Source organism: Phyllostomus discolor, chromosome 15 (assembly GCF_004126475.2).
Source record: "Phyllostomus discolor isolate MPI-MPIP mPhyDis1 chromosome 15, mPhyDis1.pri.v3, whole genome shotgun sequence".
Lineage (NCBI taxonomy): Eukaryota > Metazoa > Chordata > Mammalia > Chiroptera > Phyllostomidae > Phyllostomus > Phyllostomus discolor.
In genome coordinates this window covers 8,234,483-8,252,789 of record NC_040917.2, presented here as the reverse complement: position 1 = coordinate 8,252,789, position 18,307 = coordinate 8,234,483, and the positions used below count along the sequence as shown (strand labels likewise).

The following is an 18,307-nucleotide window of genomic DNA, read 5'->3' as shown; positions in this document are numbered from 1 at the left end:
AAAGTTTTCTGAAGAGGTAAAATGTTAATGCCCTTGAGCTGAAAATATTAATAAGTCAGGAAAGAGAGTTTCCTTCTAAGAGCTGACATTAACGTGTCTGTGTTAGGGTTCGGTATTTCCATCCCTAAAGTGGGACAAAGCTCACCTCCAAACTTCCTGCCTCCCCTCCCTCTTGCCATCGGTCCCGGTAAATAACACGCACAGTCCGTGGGGGCCCCGCCACAGTCAGCCGGAATCTCTTAGACCACGTTTTACTTCCAGCTGGGAGAAGGAACCGGAGTGATGAGTCTCAGTTCTCTCTTCAAGAACTTTCCCCCAAATGCTGAAATTGCCTCATTACTGCCTGTGAAAATGCCCCTGAAGGTCTCACACAGCTCTAGGAGCTGTGAGTTACTCGTTTAGGGATCGTTACTAGGGGCCTAACGACTGTCCTGCGCAGGCCTAGCGGAGCATCTCAAGACTTTGAAATGAACCACTGCTCTCTTTAGTGCGAATGGATTCAATAAGGCTTTTAAAACTCTAAAGCTTCGTGACATTATTCCATGGCCCCCAGTGAAGCATGGTAATCTCATACCTACACGATAGCTCACCGTTCTGCACGTGCCTCTAAAATTCACTTCCAAGTGTCAGCATGTGCCTTCCAAGACGTGTTTCAGGACAAGCCTCACTCTCACTCGAAGACCACCCATGCTCCTCTTTTGTCAAACGGAAAATGGACACAACGTTTCAGTGTGCAAATCGCTGCGACGCAGAGAGTCGTGTACAGAAGCAGAAAGCTCGTTTTCCTTAGGGAAGTTATGGGCGCTGGGCTGCGGCTCCTTCCCTCCTCCCCCAGTGCCCTCTAATTAAAGGACGATCCAGCCCTGCAAGCACCGTTGCAAGTCAGAGAGATGCCGACGGGTCTGTCAAGTTAATAGTGAAAAATGGCACATGAACTTGAAGCAGGAAATGTTGATGCCAAAAGGCCTTAATAAATCATGTATGTATATTAGAATACACGGAGAACTAGTGTGAAAACTATTCAAAGAGATACAATCTAAAACATTATAAATAAGTTAGAATCCTAAAAAATAGGCTCTCGCAAATGTGGCAGGTGATTTTTGACGACGGTGGAAAAGCCATTTGACAGAGAAGGGATGGGGTTTTCAACAAACGGTGCTGGAGTGATTGGACATCCACAGGCAAAAAAAAAAAATCTCACACTTTATATAAAACTTAACTTCAATGGATCATGGACTTAAATGTAAAACAAAAAGTAAAAAACTTTGTGAATAAAAATAGGAGTATCTCAGGATGTATTGCAAAGATGTCCAAGACTTGACATTAGAGTGTAATTTATTAAAAAACCACTAGTAAATTGTACTTCGTTAAAGTGAAAAAAAAATTGTTTTGCTCTGCAAGATCCTGTGTGAAAAGGCAGGCTGCACACGGGAGAAAACATGTGTACTCCGCATATCCAACAAAGGGCTGGCGTCTCGAATACATGAAACATTCTCCAAACGAAATGGTGAAGAAAAAATACAACCAGGGGTAAATAGGCCCCGAACAGATGAACACACATCTCCCCGCAGAGGACACGCAGGTGCAAACAAGCCCTTGGAAGGGTGTTCAGCACCACTGCACACGAGGGCGGTGCAGCTGAAAACCACGGCGGGCTCTCACCACGCAGCCGCCAGGGAGCGAAGAGGCTGGGTCACTCAGACGCCGCAGTGGGAATGTGAGACGGCACAGTCCCTCTGGGACACACAGTGTGGCAGCTTCTTGCACACTGAGTGTGCCACTCCTGTACCACCCAGCAACTGCACTCTTGGACATCTCGGAGAAATAAAAATCTAACTTCATGCAAAAAGCTGTACACAAATGTTGATGGTGGCTTTATTCATCATATCCCCACACAGGGACCATCACGGACATCCTTCAGCAGGTGGCTGGTTAAAACAAATGGGGGTGAAGGGTATGGAATACCAGCGAGCTGCAAGCGGGAGCCAACTGTAGGCACATGCATGTCCAGGCAACTGTGCTGAGTGAAAAGGGCCCCCCCCTCCCCCCGCTGCAAACACATCCTTTACGATTCCATTGCTATAACACTTTGGAAATGGCAACATTTTAGAATGGAGACAGATTGAGTGGTTTCCAGAGGCGAGGGATGGAGTCAGGCTGGGAAATAGGTGGGTGTGGTTATAAAATGGGACCTAGGCACCCCTGTGCAGGGGGGATGGGTCTGCATTTTGAGTGTGGTGGTGGATGCATGAACTTACGCAAGAGATAAGATTGCATGGAAACACAGGCACACACACGAGGAAGTCTGGATACGATCAGTGGATTGAATGAATATCAGGTCTCTGGTTGTGATGTTGAACTTGAACTTTGCAAAACGTCACCATCAAGGGAAACTGGGTAGAGGGGACCTGGGACCTTCCTGTGTTATTTCTCACAATTGTACGTGGATTTAATAAGAAGAAAAAGGAGGGTGGGAAAGAAAAAAAGACATAGAACTTCTAAACAACTAAAAATTACAGTTGTAATAAACCAGAAAAATGCAAAAATTACACAATAGCTACAGTAATTGTGAATACATTAATTAAAGCCACCAGGACCAAAGATGATGTCCTAGAAAGACTTTAATAAAATTCAGCCAATGTTTTGTATTGGATTCGATTTTGAAAAAAATACATGTAAAAAAGTTGAAAATAAAGGGTAGTAAAAATATAAGCCAGGAAGAAATTGAACTCAAAGAATGTTGGAGTAACAATGATAATATCAGACAAAATAGATTTTAAGGCTAAACTATATCAGCCAAGACAATCATCTTATTCTGAAAAGAAGCAGTAGAAAATTTAGTGATTGGCACATATGCATCTAAGATTATTGTATCAAATATATAAACCAGTGGAACTATGGGAGACAATAGATGAATCAGGAATTATGGTTGGAAATTTAACACGCTCATCTCAGACACTGGTAGGGGCAGCAGATAAAAAAGCAAATATATATAATTGTTAATAACAATATGCTTTCACTTTAGCATCAGTGACCAGAGCACTCATGTCTTTGGGAAGCATGGAACATTTACAAAGATCGGTCAAGTACCAAGGTGACCCCGGAAGTCTCAATTGATTTTATGAAGCGTACTCTTGGCCATTAGGCAATCCAATGAGATATTAATCTAGCAAAAAGAAAGCAGAAGAAATCTCTTCTGTCTGGAAATTGAAGAACATACTGGTAAATAGTCCTTCTGTTAAGGAGGTAAATTGCAAGGAAAGACAAGGAAAGCACGAATATGTAAAATTCGTGGGGCACTAGTGTTGTAAATTCTGAAAATAAATCTAATTTAATTACGAAAGATTAATAATCCATAAGTTTGATGGTGAGTATACAAGAGTTTGTTAAATTATTTTTAATATTTTTCTTTTTCTTTTTTTTAAAGAACTTTAAAAAAATTTTTTAAAAGATTTTATTTATTTATTTTTAGAGAGGGAAGGGAGGCTGGGGGGAGAGGGAGAGAGAGAGAGAGAGAGAGAGAGAGAAACAACAATGTGCGGTTGCTGGGGGTCATGGCCTGCAACCTAGGAATGTACCCTGGCTGGGAATCGAACCTGGGACACTTTGGTTCCCAGCCCGCGCTCAATCCACTGAGCTACGCCAGCCAGGGCTAATATTTTTCTGTATATTTAAAAATACCTAGTAATTTAAAAACAGACATATTTTATAATAAGCAAAAACGTTAGGTATAATTAAAATATTACTCAGACAAAAATCAGAGCTTTAAATACATGCATTAGAAAACTGAAATAGCAAGAGAGGAAAATGAAAGAAAAAATAAATGATTAAGTGTTTAACAAAAGAAGCTAATAAAAAGACAACAAATCCAAAGTAATAAGGAAAGGGGTATCAAAAGATAGAAATCAGAAACTGAGGAAATAGAAAAAAATCAATATTAAAGATTTAACAAAGCAAACACTATTTCTTTGCAAAGATCAGTAAGATAGCAAACTCCTGATAAGACTGAACAAGATAAATCAGAAAATAGGTAAATAAATAAAAAACACAGTACGAAAAGGAGACATGTCTAGGGTCACAGAAATATCTGGGTTTCCACATAATTTTAAAAATTAATTAATTATGTATAAACACTATAATACCTCCGTGGCCCATGAGAAAATGGATTTCTTTCTACAAAGTATTTGAAGGGTTTGAAATGGACACAAGAAGAAACAGAAAACTGAGTAGCCTATAAAAGTTAAAGATATTTAAGGGTCAGTAAAACGTTTCCTGCAACAAAAGGCTTAGGAAAGGGATGGGGGACCGGAGAAAGCACAGGCTGGCAGTGGGTGTGGGAAATGACTCACACAAGGACGCCGGAGAGGGCGTGAGGCCATCTCCGTGGGGCAACCCCGCCTCGGACAGCCGAGTGGGTGCCCCTCTGCACCCGTCAGGCTGGTTGGGATTCGGAAGCCGGCAAATGACCAGTCCCGGGTCCCCCTGGAGGACTACTGGTCACTTCTCATGAACGCCACAGCCCTGTCCTCCTCTCCCAGGACGTGGCTCAGAAGTTCTGTCCTCTCTCTGCCTCTCTTCTCACTGTTCTAGACTGGCATCGAACACAGCCAGGAAGTGCACACGCCACAAATTTTCATAAGATGAGCATCCTCAGAGCCACCGCCACTGAGAAACAAACACCCCAGTCGTGTGCAGCCCCCCCTTCCGCCTCTTCCCGTCGTCGCTCCCTTCTCCCAGAGGCAGCCACTGTCCTCAGTGCAAACACCGTGGGTGAGCTTTGCGTATTTTAAAATATGAAGAAGTGGAATCATAATGCCTCCTGTTTTTGTCTTTTTGTTTTTGCCCAAATCTGCTTATGGAGGTTCACCCATCGTGTTGCAGATTTTACTCATTCGTTCACCTTTGCAGTCCGACATTCCACTAAATGATTGTGCCACGATGTCCCCATGTTTGTATTGATGGGGCTTTACTTTCCCCCCCAGGGAACATTAGTGTTACCAGTAATGTGTGATCATACACGTGGTTGGCTGTCATTATTTGTGGGCTCTGCATTTGTGCATTTGCCTACTCACTGGGATGCATGTGCAACCCCCAAATCAACACCTGCAGAGCTTTTTGCTGCCCTTCATTGACGTGGCTGCGCAAAGTGGCTGAAGCTTGTCCCCTGCGGTGCCTCCTCCCAGCTGGAGTCGAGTGAGGTGCCGCCCCGCCTTCGTGCTACCGTTCTCGTCCTGTACACAAGTGCCCTGCATGCTCTCTACTTAGTGCTGTGGCTTTTGCACTTTTGTCCTGGCGATTTGGTGATTTTAAGTGGCCCCCACACTCAGTGCTGAAGTGCTGTGAGGGGCCTGGTGGAGGAAATAGGCGTTGGAGAGGCTTCGCTCAGGCACGAGGGATGGCGCTGTACAGGCCACGAATTCGGTGTTAAGGAATCTGCAACATACTCCATTGACAGAGGGGTCATTCAACAGGACGCACCTAATACAGGCTCTGTACTGACGGGGCGATGGAAGTATGACCAGAGCTTCACGGCGACTCTGGATTCTCCTTGGGAGCAACTGTGCCGTCCTCAGTAAGTCGGTGCCCGTGGTGACTTCGAGGAACATCACTACTGTGAATGAGGAGGGCTGACTGGGTGTGCATTTCACTGAGCGCATACCCAGGGGTCGCAGTGCTGGGCCGTGTGATTGACATATTTTCGACATTAATACAACAGTCACATTTCAAAGACACTCTGGTGTGTGCTCACCAGCGGCGATAGGAGAGTACTAGTAGCTTTGTATCTTTCCCCACACTTGGCGTTGTTCGGCTTTTGAATTTTAGCCATCGAGCAGATGTGCCCATCACACTGTGGTGTAACATGCTTTTTCCCGATGACTGATGGGTGTCGAGCATCCTTCTGTGAGTTACTTACTGGCCATGTACATGCCCTGTTTTGTGAAGTGCCTGTTCAAGTCTTTCTCCTTCTAAACACTGGGTTCTCTGCCTCTCTCTCATTGGTTTGTAGGAGTCCTGTTTCTATCCTGGTATCAGTCCTATTTGGTTACCTGTGTGACAAAGAATTTCTCCCACGTTGTGGCTTAGCATTTTATTCTCTCATGGTGTTTTCTGATGAATATAAATTTGTAGTATTAATGAGGTTAAATTCGTCATTTATTTTCTGGATAGTTTAGTACTTTTTGATTCCTTTTTAAGAGATCTTTGCTTACTACGAAGTCTAAAGACATCCTACTTGTCTTCCAGAAGGTTTACTGTTTTATCTTTTCGATTTTGATCTGCAGTGCACCTGCAACTAATATTTGCATCATGTGAACCAGTCATCCTGATCTTATTTTTTTGTCTACAGTGATATCCAGCTGACATGGTACATATGTTGAGAAGGCTGTCAGCCCCCCGCTGTGTGGTATTTCATCTCTCATAACGCTTTCATGATGTGTCACCCCCAGTCTTTAACTTGCGACCTGCTTGTATCCTTACATTAAATGTCTATCTGTTGTAAGCAACATATATTGATTTCAATTTTTAATTCTAAAGTCTTTACCATTTAATGACAGTATTTATGTGTATTTAATATTTCTGTTACAATTTTCCCATCTGTGCTATGTTCATTCCTGCTTTCATTAAAGGAACACAAGTATTTTTTAAAAGATTTATTTATTTTTAGAGAAAGGGTTAGGGAGGGAGAAAGAAAGGGAGAGAAACATTGATCCATTGCCTCTCATATGCGCCCCGACTGGGGACTGAACCTGCATCCCAGGCATGTGCCCCTGACCAGGAATCAAACTGGTAATATTTTGCTTTGCAGGATGATGCCCAACCAGCTGAGCCACACTGGTCAGGGCACTATTTAAGTATTTTTAATTTTAAACAATTTCTCCCATATTAGCATGTCAGTTATACAGTCTTTTAACTTCTCTGTTTTTTGATGACCATAAAGGGCTCAGTATGAAACCCTGACTTTCTGAAGTCTAATCTAAATTAGTACTTCTGCTCCTTGCAAGTACTTGAGACGGTCTTCACTCTTTTCTTTCTCTCCTTCCCTCTGTCTGGTGGTCACGTATTTGAATTCTCCATGTATTTTAGGCTGCAAAAAATTGTCGTTGCTTTTTCCCATCAGTACTCGCTTAGCTTTACCCACATATTTGCTCACAGTTTCTCATTCCTCTGGGCTGGGGCTTGCTTCCAGCTGGGGTCACTTCCTTCGTTACGGATGCGTTGCCAAGGAACACATTTAGTGTTTGCTTATCTGAAAATATCTTTATCTTTACTTTTGGAGGAAATTCAAAACGATTGTGTAATGTATAGATTGGCCATTATTTTCTTTCAGCATTTTAAAGATGCTTTATTGCCTCCTGACTTCCACCATTTCTGCTACCAGATTATTGTTCCTTTGAAGTAAATGTCTTTTTTCCCCTCTGGCTGCTTTTAAGGTTTTGTTGTGTCTTTGCTGTTCAGCGGCTTCGCTATGACAGACCTGGGCGGGTTTTTTCCCTTTGATTTTTCCTGCTTTGAGATTGTAGTGCTTCCTGCGTGTGTAGTTTGATGTTTCCCTCGCCCGTCTTTGAAAATGCTTAGCTAGTACCGCCTCTGACGTTTCCCGTCTCATTCTTTCTTTCTCCTTCTGAATTCATCGTAGACACACGCTTTAAAGTAACGACGATGAATATATTCAGGAAGGTAGAAGATGTGATGGATCATTTAAGCAGAGAACTGAAGTATGCAGAAGAATTTCAAATAGAAATTATAGAACTGAAAAATACGCAACATTTAGAACACACAGATAAATTGGATAGCATATTAGATACAGTAGAAGGAAGAGTTAGTAAATGGAAGATGGGTATATTGAAAATATCCAGCATGAAGCTGAAGAGATGGATGAACTTCTCTCTGTCCTTTTCTGCCACTGAGGCTGAATATAATTGTTACGGTTTATACAGGGTCCAGCAGAACACCTTGGAGTATGGCTGGTATGGTATGTGAATGTCTTACACGAGATGGACAGCAATTTGAACATTTCACCTAAAATGTCACATGGTGTGCTTGAGTGTGATATTGTTCTGTTGCAGAATTACATGCTTAAGATTTTGTAATAAAAGAGTTTTATGTAATACAAAGGGGCGTTATTTTGCCGGCCCCTGTGTTGCCCCCGTGCGGCTTCGCTTCCTTCCATCACCTGGGTGAGTGTGTTGGCAGGGAGAAGCAGTGGGGGGGGGGGGGGGGGGGGCACGGTCCAGGCAATGAAACAGCGCGTGAAAGGCAGGTAGCCAGGTTGAGTCGGGCAGGTCTGGGGGTTCAGAGGAAGTCACCAGACATGAGCGGGGGCCTTTTTGTATCGGGCCACCAAGTCTAGAAAGATGCACAGGATCTTGCATGCCTTTGCTGACCAAGTGATTCAGAAGGACCAGTACTTACCTCACTGATGCATGGCGGTGTGTACCAGTTCGGCCCCTCCGAATCTTCTGGTGGAAGCCATCCATCGCTGTGTAAAATGAAGTGGGTTACTGGGGGCTGACTAGCTATAGCCAGGGGGCAGGCTGTTGACCCGGTGTGACGGAATGTCACTGGATTGATGGTTACGCTTTTGTTTCCCCTCTGTCGTAGCTGCACGTGTCCGCTGCTGGGAAGAGTGTGGGGAGCTGACCTGGAAGCTTGTCAGTTGCTTCTCCAGAGCCTGCAGCTCCAGGAGCCCAGAGGTAACCCGTCTGAGGCAGAGGAGAAGCAGGTGGATGACTCAGGGGGAGCTGCCTGTGCCACTGTCCCCGGCCGCTGCCCCCAACCCTGCTCTGAAGACGAGAGGAGGACCCCTCTGCAGGCGCTCAGCGAGTGGAGGGCTCAGCCAGCCCCCTCACCTCTCCGTGCTGACAGCAAACAGAGAGAGGTCTGTCCAGCCCCGCAGCCTCCACAGGGGTCTCATGCTGTTGGGGCTCCGGGGCCCCACTCGCACTATTGGGAGGGCTTCCCGCAGGACCATCTGAACGTTTCAGAGTCTTAGTAACTCCTGAATATGATTACAAAATAATGTAGAATTTTTTGTAGGAGGAGTTTAAAACCTAGAAGAGCAAAAAGAAAAACTTCAGCCTATTTAGTTCTATTTTCTTCTACTTTTATGACCACAGTTAGAATATACAGTTTAATATATAATCACTATATAAAATATACACTATATGTGTCATGTAACATACACACAGCTATAATATATACTATATGTGTCAAATATATTGATTATACATTTAGAATCTACCTCTTACAACATATCATTACTTATTAGAATCAAACATTCAAATATACGTGTTTATGCCATTAACTGTTTTTGGCAAACCCAGAGCATAACAGGTGTTTGTAATCTGCTTTATTCATTTAAAAAAAACTAACCCTTAATTGGCTTATGATGCTATATATTAGGTATGTGTAAAATTATGTCTTACATAGCTGTGTATGTGTATACATATATGTATATATATATAAACATGAATATGTGGATTTATTTAACGTTTTGCCCCAAGGCTGACCTCAATGAACAGAGAAGAGCTGGCACCTTCCCCTCCCCTCGCTTCCCTCCGTTCCTTCCCCTCCCCGTCCTCTCTCTCTCTCCCCGCTCCCTGGGCCTTCCCTCCCCTCCCTCTGGCTCACCTCTCCCCTCGCCCCTCCCCTCGCTTCCCCTCTAACCCTCACAATATTTCTTTCAGTGAAAGGGCTCTAGGAACTTTGTTCCAATTTCGGTGCCCTGACCGGAGGCTTTGGAGCTTTTTTTCTGGCCAGGTTCCCAGGTGCTCTGAGTATTAAAAGGAAATCAAAGTGCGCTGAGGCTGGAGGGACGTGTCACTTCACGCTCACGGCTCCCATGTGACGCTCGCTGCGCCTTTTCTGTGACTCACGGAGCAGAGGGGCGAGCGCCCCACGTCCCCCACCGGGGTGGCCTCCCTGACCTGTCCCGGGACAGTGGTGACACTCCTCACTGGTGGCCCGTGCTCACAGTCACCGCCTCCGGGCTGCTTGGGAAAGGGACACTCAGTCCTGTGTTTGAGCTGAGTGACTTCTGGGAAAGCCGGCTCTCGTCTGTCTGCAGCCCCGCTGGCCTCGCACGGTCCGGCTCCAAATGGAGCCGAGGATGACCTCAGCCTTTGTCCCCCGAGGCCTGCGGGGGACCCGCCCTGAAAGCCCGGCTGCTGGAGCTCTTGGTAGAGGCGTGGAAACTTTGCCATCTGTTGCAGTTGGGCAGCTGGAAAGAATATTCTGGAGTGGAGGGAAGCAAGGGGTGGGGCGTCCTGGGTGGAAGAACCTCGGGCCCTGGGGCCGAGGCTCAAGGTCGGGCTGGCTTTTCTGAGGTGGGCTCCCAGGGGCTCTGTCCAGGCCAGGCTTCCAATGGGGTCTGTGGGGCCTCAGCCCCCCTGGGGGTCAGGACTGATTCAGCAGATTTGGTCTTGTGGAGAGAGTCTTTTCCCTCCCCTCTTCTTCTCCCCCCGCTTCCTCCCTCCCTCCCTTCCCCCCCCCCCCCCCCCCCCCCCCCCCGCCGCCGCCCTGTGTCCCTCCATGCTCTCCGGCAGATGACTTTCCCAGGTAGAGGAGGGTGATGCCTCCCTTATAAGATTATTCGCACCTGCCCACCGGGCTGTAGGAAAACAGCTCATTTTGCCTAAAAGAGAGACATTCAGAGCCAAGGGGATGCATAGTAGAGCCTTGTCATAGAAGGGCACTTGAGGTTCCTGGTGAGGAGGAGGCCCCGGGGGGCTGCTCCTCTGAGCTCCCAGTCCTCCCCCCACCCCCAGCCCCTCTGCACCGAGTGCAATGCCAGGACGTTCCGCAGAGCTGGGTTGCTTTCTTGGGGGCCGGAGAGAGCACAGGGGACTTCGAAGTGTTTGCTGGATCTCCTGACCCGCGCCAGGCCCCGTCCCGTATTCTTCTCTGGGGTTACGTTCAGAGAGGAGGCAGGCTTCCTCTGAACCCGTGAGTGAGCGGCAGGAATGTTAAGATGGTCCATATTTCCTGGAAAGGGCAACATTATGGGAACAGAAAACGTTTCAGTCGTTGCCAGGAATTGGGGGTGGGGGGTGGGGCTGACCACAAAGCGCAGCAGGAAGGAGTTTGGGGGGTGGCGTGCGCGGTAGACCCATTCTGCATCTTGATTATGCATCCATCTAAACCTGTAACTTCACACCACAAGGAGTGAAATGGAATGCACATCACTTCAAAAAAGTGACGCCTACCTATTTCAAAGCAAGGCAGGGGATGTTTGAATCCGTGGCACTTGGCTCAGGGCTATGGGAGATAGTAAAATCCGATGGAAGGAGCCTGGGGCGTGGAGGCCGCACACAGGCTGCGTGTCCTTATCTGCTCAAAAAACGAGGGTTGTGAAAACTGCCTCGTGAGGTGGTTGTGAAGATTCAAATAAAATAATGCGCCTGAAAGTGAGTGACTGAAAGAGCAGATGTGTGTGTGCTTATCACCTTCGGGCAGTTACCGGTGTCTCTAGGACGCTTGGAAAGTACTGTATCTTGCCTCCTTGACTAAGAAGCAGAGTGAGCAACGCAGCGGTGGAAGACGGCTAAGAAAATGAAGGTTTAATCAAGGAAGCATCTTGGTTGTGTTGGGAGGGAGGACGTTAGGCCCCGAAGGCGCAGAGAAACGACCGCTGAGGGTGTCGTCAGGAGGGTGGTTTTGTTTTCCCGCCTGGGTTTTGCAGGGAGTCATTGAAGTCGGGTGCTTGCGTGCCCATCCTGCGGTGAATGTGTGTCTGTTGGCTTTGCGGCTCTGAGTCGGTTTGGTTCTGGAACTCCCCGCGGGGACTGGCCACCCCACGCTGGTTTCCCTACTGAAGTGTGATGCCCCGAAGGCCGTCGATTGCTTCCGAACCCAAATCTTCTGTGGAAAATTGCTGACTTAGAGAGGTCCGCGGGGAGACGGGTTGCCAAAGCCTTCACCGCGCTTCTCTGGCCCACGTGATGCTGCGCCTTTCGCTCGCGCTTTGTTAGAACAAGTGCTTTGTCACGAATGAAAGCTTTCACTGTGTTTATGGTCCCGCCAGGCCACTCTGCACCATCTCCCCCACTTTACAGGGGGGACCACTGAGGCACAGTAAACTGCTGTGGGCTTCGTCATGAGGAGGACGGCAGGCAGCCCGCGGGTCACGGGCCAGTCTTAGCATGCGCTTCCTCGGTCATAAGAGCCTCCTCTGTTTCGGTTTCCTTGAGCCTCTCTGCAAGCCTTTCCTGGGCTCTGGAAGCAATCAGCTGCCATTGGCCCTGTTTTATAGATATTACAGAAATTGCACGGAGGCCAGACGGGAGCTGGGGAAATCACCGAGCCAGTTTCCTCTGCTGTGAAGCTGCTCTTTTGTACTCGCCGTTCTGGCCGTAATAGCTGCATAATTCTTCCTTTCCTGTCTGCAGCCCGCCTGCTGGGTGCTCTCTGGTTCGCTGCAGAGTGGGCTCCCCTCCTGCAGAGTTCCTGGACAGCATCACTGGACCCCCATTTGTCACCCCGGCTGCTTCCGTTCCCATCCCGTCGCTGCCACCAAAGCGGCTAAAAGAGGCCAGAATAGGTGCAGCCGCTCTGCGCTGTCTCCTGGACCGTTTGAGTAGCCAGTGTGCGAAAGTGTCTGTGATAAAAAGTTAGCAGGAAGAACCAGGTGCTGCCGCTTTCCGTACTGTATCGCAGAGTCCCCGAAGATTGTTGCAGGTGCGCCCCAATTCCTTCTTACTCCATTTCATGGGACAGGAAAGCTGGAGAAAAGGCATCTGTGGCCAAGGCGTGTGTGCTCAACACGTCACCTGGTTTCAATCCCAGAGCCGTCTGCAGCGGTAGGAAGGCAGAGGCAGGCCCGAGTCTTCCTCCTCTCTGTCACTTCCCGCCTCACTTCAGGCTCAGTTCCCTCACCAGGGGAACGGGGTGGGGGGGGGGGTGAAAAAGAGCTAGTCCTGCCCTGGCAGGGTAGTGCAGTGGGTTGGAGCTCGGTCCTGATGCGCCAGGGTTGCAGGTTCTAACCCCGGTCTGGGCACACACAGGCACCAACCGATGAATGCACGGGTGAGTGACACACGAAATTGATGTTTCTCTCTCTCTAAAAATCCATCAATAATAAATAAACAAATAAATAAATAAGTAAATAAATAAAGCATGCCTCGCATTACCGAAGTGAGAGTTCATGAGACAGCACGAGGAAATGCTCACTTACCTGCCAGCTGCTTTTCTCTGGTGCCTTTCGGGAGAAAGCCGAGGCCCAGGGCACGAAGAGACGTTGACCTCCGCTAAAATTTAGAGTTGTGTGTGGCACACCCAGCTGTATTGCAAACAGACCCAAGCGTGGACCAGCAGAAGCAATCAGGATACAACCAGGATGGTAACTGGTTGGTTCATTAAAGAGCCAGAGAGCCATAGAAAACGGTACACGTGCATTTGGAACTCCTCTAACGCCGAAGACACACAACGGTGTGCCGGTCCTGTGCTGTGGGACCCAGGCCCTCGGTCTGCAGGGTCTGCTGCCTGCCTCCTCACGGCGCCCTGCTGCACAAACCGTGGCGGTACCGCCTCACCTGCGGTTTCCAGTTTGGGTTCCTCTAAGGAGGACTGAACATTTCAGCAGCATTTGCAAAACAATCCTCAGTCTCTTCCCTCCCCCTTTTTTCATCCTCATCTGAGGACACGTTTATTGATTTTAGAGAGAGGAGGGGAGAGAGGGACGTGGAGAGAGAAACATCCACAGGTTGCCTTTTGTACGCACCTCGACCAGGGATTACACTTGAAACCTAGACTTGTGCCCTGACCAGGAATCGACCCCACGACCTTTTGGCGTACGGGATGGTGCTCCAGCCAAGTGAGCCACCTGGCCAGGGCTGTCCCTCTCTTAAATATTGAGTTTTTCCAAGGTTTTGAACTTGGTTTATGAGGAGACAAGAACTCTCTTTTCACACTAATATTTTACTGCTTTCCATCGATTCAAATTTTGTAATTAGGGCTTTAGGTTCACCTGTGCCTCGGCCCCGCCTGGCCTTGTCCCTGACAATGGGAGCGGGCAGAGCCTCAGGCCGGCCTAGAGGTGGGACGGGGCTTCCTGTCTCCCTCCACTGGCTCCTTCTGGTTCCCCCAGTTAATTAACGACATCAGCCTGTCGGCCACCCTCTCTCACCTGCCCATGGAAAGGAAGTGGGCTCCACTGATCTGCTTCCTTTTGGAACATTCTGGAGCGACCTTCTGCGCTCCAGGGCTTCACTGTGGCAGCCCTTCTGCTAATTAAAAGTAATCCAGTGCTGCCGAGGAAAACAACCCCGGGGCTCTGGGAGACGCTTGCTCCTGGAAGCTCCTTGCCATTCACGGCTGAACTCCCAAGGACAGCCACCGCCTGGGTGTGAGGGCTAATTTACGGCACTCGCAACGTTGGAGGCTTATCTGACGAATACAGGGTGGTTTCCTTTGAGTTCCTAGGATGTTTCCGGAAAATGAACCGACACCCTGCCCCCTTGTCAGATGCAGGCTGCCTCGGACTTTCTCACCTCTTGGGGGCCAGGGCAGCTGAGCCGGGAACGTCCTGCAGGGGGAGCTCTGCGTAGTGGGGGCGTGGGCTGCAGTGCCGTGCACTCACTCGCAAGGGGCCACGCCCGAGCCAGGGTTACACGGTGGCATTCAACAGCAGCAATCCCAGCAGTCTCGTAGTTGTATACTTGATAAAAACAGTTAGAAACTGGAATAATAAATCTAAAATGAACACAGCTGAAAGTTGGCCTTGGGTTCTGTTCTCCTCGTAGTCCAGTATTTTCTAGCTACAGGCAGTGCGCCGGGCACCTCTCCCCCTGAATGGAACCCCCAGCCTTGCTCTGTTTCCGTTTCCTTACACAAAAGACCCATGCGGTTCGATAGCCCTGTCCCCGGGATCTGAATCCCGTGCGAGACGGAGGTGAGACAGGCACGTGCCGATGCACCAGTATCGTTTACAAACAGATTTTTCCTCGGGAGGTTCGAACAGGCTTCGGCCTCGTCCAGCTCTGACCTTCAACTGCAGTGGGCTAGAAGGAAAGCTGTCCGACTTCTCTCGAGTGGTCGTGGTCGTGTCATATAAACTATAGCTGGAAACCACAGGCCACTGAACGTACGTGAATTATCAGGCAGCGTCTGCTTTCATCAGTTCTTTTTGGTTCTGTTCATTGGTTCTGTTTAGAACTCATCAGCGCCTCCTGTCACAAGCACGCAGATGCCGTATTTTGCCACATATAACACGCAAATGTTTTGTTTGCCCAAATTTTTGAGGGAAAAATAAGTATGCACATTATACGTGGGCAGTACTGAAATGTGGGTGCGCGTTATACACGGCAACATACGGTACTTGAAGACAGTTCACTGCTCCCTCTGACCTAAAGGCGTCTAAATAGTTCAGATGCCTTCCTTACCATTTATGACATCTGGATGCTTTTAAAAGAACTACCATTTACTCAGGGTGCAGCCCTGTAATTTAGATATTTGGATAAATACTTGCATTATGTGGAGTAATAATGATGTACCTTCAGTGTCTTAATTTGAGCCTCTCTGCTTGGCATTTACACAGGACTGTAGAATTCAGGGTTTATGTGGAAAGACAAACATTTAATAAAATCTATTTCAAATAGATGTGAAAGATATTCTTTGTAGTATGGACAGGACTTTGAGGTAAATATTCTTTATGTGGACAATAAAAAAGAAAGAAAACCATATAGCATTCCTGGAATGTATTTGCCAAGCAAATACTTTGGAAAACAGCCCGAAGGAACACATTGAAGCCTGTGATTTGAATACTGAACTAAGTTAATGCGTTATTTAATGCATCAGCTAAGCTCACGGGTGGTGGTGATTACATCTGGTTTACCTTAAGCTACAGGAGCAGAAATGAGACTTTACAACAGGGCAAACACCACAAGGTTCAAGTTGCATCTTTGGTTTGTAATCACTGAATGTTTGCAGCACAGGCATTTTTACATATTTTTAAAAAGATTTTATTTATTTTTAGACAGAGGGGAAGGGAGGGAGAAAGAGAGGGAGAGAAACATCAATGAGTGGTTGCCTCTCGCGCGCCCCCTACTGGGGACCTGACCCGGAACCCATGCGTGTGTCCTGACTGGAAATAGAACCAGTGATCTTTTGGTTCACAGCCTGGCACTCAGTCCACTGAACTGCACCAGCCAGGGCCGTATTTTTTTTTAACACTGCTTATGGCTCAGCAATTCATCAATGCAGACGGCTTGACAGCCAGAGGGGGACACTGGTCTGTGGCCTGTCTTTTCTTTGTTGTGCAGCCCGTGACTTTGTTCGGGTGGGAAACTGTTTCTCGTGCCGTATCACCTGGCCAGGGAGTGTGGGGATCCCCGTAGGAGAGCTCAGAGTAGGGTTCCCAGGTGGGGCTCCTTGCCCCACATGCCTGACCCCAGCAGGGGCCAGGATAAGGGGTGCCTTTAAAGCGCAGAATGGGGCTCAGTGCGTTTCCCACGGGAAACCAGGCCCAGAGGCGGTGCTGGGTGATTTCCCAGAGCAACGTTCAGTCAGAGCCGGGAACGCGTCCTCGCTTCTGAGGTTTCTCTGTTTCATTACTTGATCCCGTTTCAGACGTCATGCTGCCTCTGCCTTTAGAGATACTGCTGACAGCACTGGGCAAAATCAGCTATTTAAACATGCTCAACTCAGTGACTCGGCCCAAGCCACAGCCCCTGCTCCGGCCTGGGGCGGGTCACCACCGAGGGGTAACATTTCGGAAACGCAGGCACGGCAAGGCGTGGGAGCCTTTCCCGAGCCGAGCTGGCAGCTACGGCAGTTGGACCCACACAGCGTCCCAGTCCATGTGCGTTTTCTGTTCCAAATAAAATAGTTAATGCGGTTTCTCTCATCGCTCTAGATACGGCCTAATAAGATGCTGCTACCAGCTACTCGCTCCTATCAAAACAATTATTTTTATTGTATTGTTTCCTACCCTTTGAATAGGAGCTCTAGTTTGGAAGCTTTGAAATGTTGATTATTTTTCACATTCCATAGGCAAGGCCTTATGTATGAGAAACGGCACTAAGTGAAAAGTCCTTGGAGGTGCCAGCTGCGGAGTCTGACTGTTCCCGCCAGCGTGCGAGGGTGAGGGAGCTGTTCAGGCCGGCAACGGAACGCAGCTTTGGGCCTGAGTGTAAACTTTCATGGATAAATGTTTTTAGAAAGTCGTCTTAATGGGAAAATCCTGCGCAACAAAGGAAATCCCGTCCTCTGGTTTAGATCAAGCTCCTCGAGTCTGGCGAGTGGGACAGAAATTTGACATTAGCTCTAACTCGACCCAGCTGGGAATTTCTGCCCAAAGATCCAAGCCTACAGGTTTTGATCATGAGCGGAGTTAAGCAAATTATGTTTGAAATGCTGCAGGCCGAGCTGGCGCTACCGTATCATGCCCGCGTGGAGGGACGGGAGGGAAGATGCCGGGGGTTTTCTGAGGCTGATAAAGGGCACGTTTGTATGGGAGTGCTGTGGCCAGCACACGGCAGGCGGACCAGTTACCCCAGGCAAAGCCATTCTTGGCAGCATCAAAGGCCAGGGGCCATCGTCTCCTGCCTGACTCTTCGTGGGATGCCTTGGATGTGCAGCCTGAGAAAGAGTGCAGCTTCCTCACGCCCCGGTGGAAAAGGAGAGTCTCCATTCATTGTTTCAACAAGCAATTACTGAGCACGTCCTAAGAGCTAGGCAGAATGCTGGTGCGGGGGCGGCAGGGGTGGCAGGATAACATTCCGCTCCCCTGAGGTGGGGGCACGGGCAGGTGTGTGCCTGCTGGTGAAGGGAGGGGCGGAAGCGAACAGTGGGCTGCAGGAATAGCCCTAACCCGGAGGGGATGGGGGACAGGAGCACCCCGGGAAGAAGTGACTCCACAGGGTTTGGAGAGAGATGGGGAATTCGCCAGGTGGAGCAGGGGAGAGGCTTGGTAATGAGGCCGTTTACCTGGAGCAGCTTCTTTCCTTCGAACCCACATGGGAAATGGCTACATGTAGGGAGAGACAACGGGAGGGAGGTGTGGAAAGAAAAAAAAATCATTCAAATTGCTGAGAAGACTGCCCAATGGGACAAATTACTGGAGTTTCCAAAGACGCTTTGAAATACCAAACAACCTGTACTCTCTCCATTCAGAAATGCAAATGCTACAAAACTCTGTTTCAGCCAGGACCGCCAGTGACTTCGTTGCGGGAGGTGTTTTAATGATCAAGTATCAGTCGTGCAGGGATTATTTTTTTTGTCACATTTAATTCAGTAACACAGATGGGAGCAAACACTACAGCTTTCCCACGGAGAGGAGCCCAGAGATCAGGAGCCACTGGACGCGGTTTCG

At 48.2% G+C, this 18,307-nt stretch overlaps 1 protein-coding gene across 1 annotated transcript in view; it reads left to right on the top strand.

Annotated features, from left to right (window-relative positions):
• The window catches only part of DISC1 (DISC1 scaffold protein), a 261,128-nt gene that overhangs the window by 223,897 nt on the left and 18,924 nt on the right, over positions 1-18,307 (top strand). The window contains exon 11 of the mRNA XM_036016158.1: positions 8,602-8,878. Coding sequence (XP_035872051.1) covers positions 8,602-8,878 — 277 coding nt within the window. The remainder of the gene's footprint in view (positions 1-8,601; positions 8,879-18,307) is intronic.